General features: G+C 46.8%; 2 protein-coding genes across 2 annotated transcripts; one reads left to right on the top strand and one right to left on the bottom strand.

Moving 5' to 3' along the window:
* Positions 1-373: 373 nt before the first annotated feature.
* Positions 374-1,569, top strand: SS1G_03789 (hypothetical protein; the record flags this gene model as incomplete). Its single annotated transcript, XM_001595650.1, has 3 exons — positions 374-399; positions 719-872; positions 970-1,569. The coding sequence occupies 3 exons, from the start codon at positions 374-376 to the stop codon at positions 1,567-1,569; spliced, it is 780 nt and encodes a 259-aa protein (XP_001595700.1).
* Positions 1,570-2,066: 497 nt separating this feature from the next.
* On the bottom strand, positions 2,067-3,961 carry SS1G_03788 (hypothetical protein; the record flags this gene model as incomplete). The annotated part of the gene is made up of 5 exons (XM_001595649.1): positions 2,067-2,101; positions 2,167-2,301; positions 2,355-2,838; positions 3,332-3,446; positions 3,507-3,961. The coding sequence occupies 5 exons, from the start codon at positions 3,959-3,961 to the stop codon at positions 2,067-2,069; spliced, it is 1,224 nt and encodes a 407-aa protein (XP_001595699.1).
* Between the last annotated feature and the right edge of the window lie 159 nt (positions 3,962-4,120).

Below are 4,120 nucleotides of genomic sequence, written 5' to 3'. Positions count from 1 at the left end.
AGCTACCCACAGAAAAGCCCTAAAGCTTCGTCATCACTATTACGACGCACATCCGCCAGAGCCATTAGGCACCTAAATATCGAAGAGCAAGCAAGCACGTGCCAACCCCCTTTCAATAACTTCGCTACCCGGATAACTTCCACCCCTCCAACCCAACCATGCCACCCAAAACTATAACCCGTAATCGGATCCCCTCAATATCGATCTAGTAACGCTTACGCCCCGCGTTCCGGCTGGCGGCGAGACCTTAACCGCTACATCTTTTAGCACTGGTCCCGGCGGAAAAGGTGCCAATCAAGCTGTAGCATGCGCTCGCCTCTCAAGGCCTAATCCCGCTTCCACTCCATCTTTCGATAGCGATGTTTTGCTCAAAATGATAGGTGCTGTTGGTGATGATGAGTATGTATTTATCTTTCAAATATCCAAGTACAATTCCTTAATTCAAATATCTACAAGTGGGCTTATTCTCCAGAGCATATCCACGTCTTTTAAGTCAAAGACTTGTGGTATGGTTCTTACATCTGCCTATTTTGCAAAACAAGTGTTATCCATGTCCTTGAATTCAAGGATTTGTGTTATACTCTCACTCCTGCCTATTTCTCACACAAGTGTCTTGCACCATTCAAAAATTTATATATTTCCAAAATACAAACCATAACACATCAATTCCACTCCAAAAACCCACTCATCAAAACAACACAAACTAAACCCACCCTAGATTCGGTCCATCCCTCATCTCCTCCCTCAAATCCTCCCTCATCGACACAACCTCCGTCCAAACCATCCCACACCAATCCACCGGCGTAGCGGTAATCCTCGTCGAATCCGACAGCGGCGAAAACCGCATCCTCCTCTCCCCCGGCGCCAACCACGTGAGTCCGCCTATCTTTTCATCATCTACGGCCCCTTCACGTACATCATCACCGCTCCAGTAACCAACTAACCACTAACTCCACCCAAACAAACCAGTCTCTAACCCCCCAAACCTTCACCCACACCACCTCCCTCGGCACACCCCACCCCGACCTCCTAATCCTCCAACTCGAGATCCCCCTCCCAAGCATCCTCCAAATCCTCACCACAGCCACCAAAAACCACATCCCAGTTCTCCTCAACCCGGCACCCGCTCAAAAACTCCCCCCCTCAGCCTACCCCTCCATAACCCACCTAATCCTCAACGAAACCGAAGCCGCCATCCTAACCTCTCGTCCCATCTCCTCCGTCGCCTCCCCTACCTTCGATTGGCGCACTGTTACTTCGGAATTTTTATCCCTCGGCTGTAAGACTGTTATAATAACACTTGGAGCTAAAGGCGCGATATTCGCTACGGGGAATACGTACGAACATATTCCTGCGGAGAAAAATGTAAAGGTAGTTGATACGACCGCTGCTGGTGACACATTTGTAGGAGCCTATGCTGTTGAGTTAGTGCGGAATGGGGATGCTGATGTAGATGCTTTGGTAGCTGCTGTGGCGAAAGCATGTAAGGCGGCTGCGCGAACTGTGGAGAAAGAAGGGGCTCAGAGTGCTATCCCTTGGGCTGATGAAGTGGAGAGATCGATCTTGTAAAGCTAATGTGGAGAGTTATTAAATGTGGATATTTTGATTTACAAATGATACTGTTTCATTGGCATGTATAATTATCTACCATGCCTTGCATTGCCTTGCATTTGCCTTACCATCCAATCATATCCCTCTCAACTGCCCCACTTACTCGCAGTGATCTATCCGTGTAGGAGTAGCTTTGCGTGAAGGGTCTAAATAGTTGAGAACAATTTGCGAACACACACTAACGAAGACCCCATGCCGCTACCATAAAGGTTTGTCCCCGAACACCATAAAATGCCTTCCATATGCAACCATTTCTGCACTCGACCCAATTCTCCCGATTCGCCGCACCAAGTGTGTATGTAATGTGAATAATGATGTGTCGATGCAAAACAATGAAATTTGTGATGTCACTTCTGATGAAAGCGTTTATGAACTCTTGGTGCTGGCGTGAATGTCCAATCACCAGCCGTTAGATACACGCTGTGCACCATTGGAACCATTGGATACCTTCGATTTCAAGGATCTTCCTGAAGTGTTTTCACTCGACCATCTGGTGTGCTTGTTAGTTCTATTCCACAATGACTCAAAGGGATGATGTTTACATTCGAATTTTACCGTCATCACCGGCGGAAGCGAACATAGCTGGGTTCGTCGGATTCCAAGAAATTGCATTGCAGCAGCCTTTCTTATGTCCCTCCAGTTTTTCTACCACTGCACCGTTCTCTCTGTGATATATTATAACGTTCCCCTCTACAAGTGAAATATTAGTAATACTGATAGGCCATCCGGTGTATGAATCGTACCTTCGCTTCCGCTAACAACAAAACTCTCGTTTGCACCACCGAAAGAGCTTCTGATAATGAATTCACCCCCTTTGTCCCCTGATATGAAAGATCGTACTGTTTCGCCTGTCTCTACATCGAGCATGCGGGTCTCCCCAGTGCAGCAGTGGACCAGTAGATGCCTCGAGTTTTGGCTAATAGAAATTGAGCACAGCTGAACTTTGAGGTCCAGCTCGTATTCAAGCTCCCGAGTTACGAAGTTATAAACATAAATATGGGTCATGTGTTCGATGGCCACTAATTTGTTTCCGTCCGGCGTCATTGCTATGTCTCGGATACGATGTTCTCGACCCCAATCGTAGACAAGATCACCGTTGAGACTCCACTGGCATAAGTTTTTGGTATTGCCCAAGCTGCCAATGACGAACGACTGTCCATCTGGAGCCCATACACAACAGGTCACAGGCTCGCTAAAACGGGGGAGTTTGTTCATTAATTTACCAGTCTGAGTAGTCAGCAAGAAGGCTTGTAATGAACGGGTTCTAATGTGAAATTCGAACTTACTGCAGTGTTCCATAAGCACGCACGATTATCACGGCCACACGTGACCATTCTTGTATCATCAAGACTCCAAGCAAAAGAACAAACACCCGCCTCATGTTCGGAAAGAACAACATGAACATCAAAGTCCGGTACGTTATAAATTACGGTAACGCCATCGCTCCACAGCTCGCCAATAGAGTACCATCGTGTGAGAACTTAGTATCCCATATCTCGCCAGAATGTTTATCAACTTCCAAAACCGGCCGCAATGGGAAGTTACTTCGGTCGCATGTATGATCTTGGTACAGCGAAGGAGAAGTGTATGTGTTATGGTAAATACAGCTAGATATTTGATGTTGTTTGACTTGGTTAAAGAGGGTGACCAAACGATGCTCGGGCAACATGGCAGACGGTGATATGCATCCTAGGAGAAAATCAATAATATGCCAACCAACAGCATCAACATGAAACTTACTGGATAACTGCGAAAGAAGCTGTTTTCTTGATTCCCCAGCGGCCCCATCCCAATTAGCTTTGGTCTTGAGGTCGTCGGGTGTACACATCAGTAAGCTGAGATAAGTGATTAGTCTTTATCCAGATGGGGCTCGCAGGCAAGTCGACAGGACTTACCTTGACAGAAAATGCAATTTGGGGGTGTCCTGATCCAATGGAGTGAGCTCAGATCGCAGTACATTTATCGCTCTGCCCATGTCTTTTTGTTCAAGTAGTTCCAAGAATTTCTGTTGGCGTATCCAGAACCGCATGAAGTTCTTATCCACGCCATCTCGGAGAATCAAGCCGTTTCCGTGAATGCTGACTCCGCCTTCTTCTGTAGATCCTCCAAAAAGTAGTTCTTCAGCTTCAGCCCACTCGCCTTGTAGGACTGCATTTCGGAAAGCTGCTACTGTTGGACTCTCTAGATCATAACCACTTTCCTGACTTAAAGCTCCAGCAGCACCCTTGTAACCCAAGTCCGACAATGCTTGAATCAAGATCCTCGTAACTTCCTCCCTATCATGTCCGAAATATGTAGATGCCGGCTTGATACCTGTGGCTGAATGACCATTTGTACTTGATCCATTCATGGTTACTGCACCGTTGGTGGAGTTTGAGAGAGCTGTCTTGTGTGAGGAGGAAGTCCCGGCTCCATTTGAAAACGGCCTCGAGTTACCGTTTGAGTTACTACTCTCTCCGTCAATTTCATACTAGCACTTTGTCGTTTTCGTTACGACGATGTTCGCTTT

Source organism: Sclerotinia sclerotiorum, genomic scaffold, assembly GCF_000146945.2.
Source record: "Sclerotinia sclerotiorum 1980 UF-70 scaffold_4 genomic scaffold, whole genome shotgun sequence".
NCBI lineage: Eukaryota > Fungi > Ascomycota > Leotiomycetes > Helotiales > Sclerotiniaceae > Sclerotinia > Sclerotinia sclerotiorum.
Note: the sequence above shows the minus strand (reverse complement) of the source record. Positions and strands in the feature narration are given on the sequence as shown.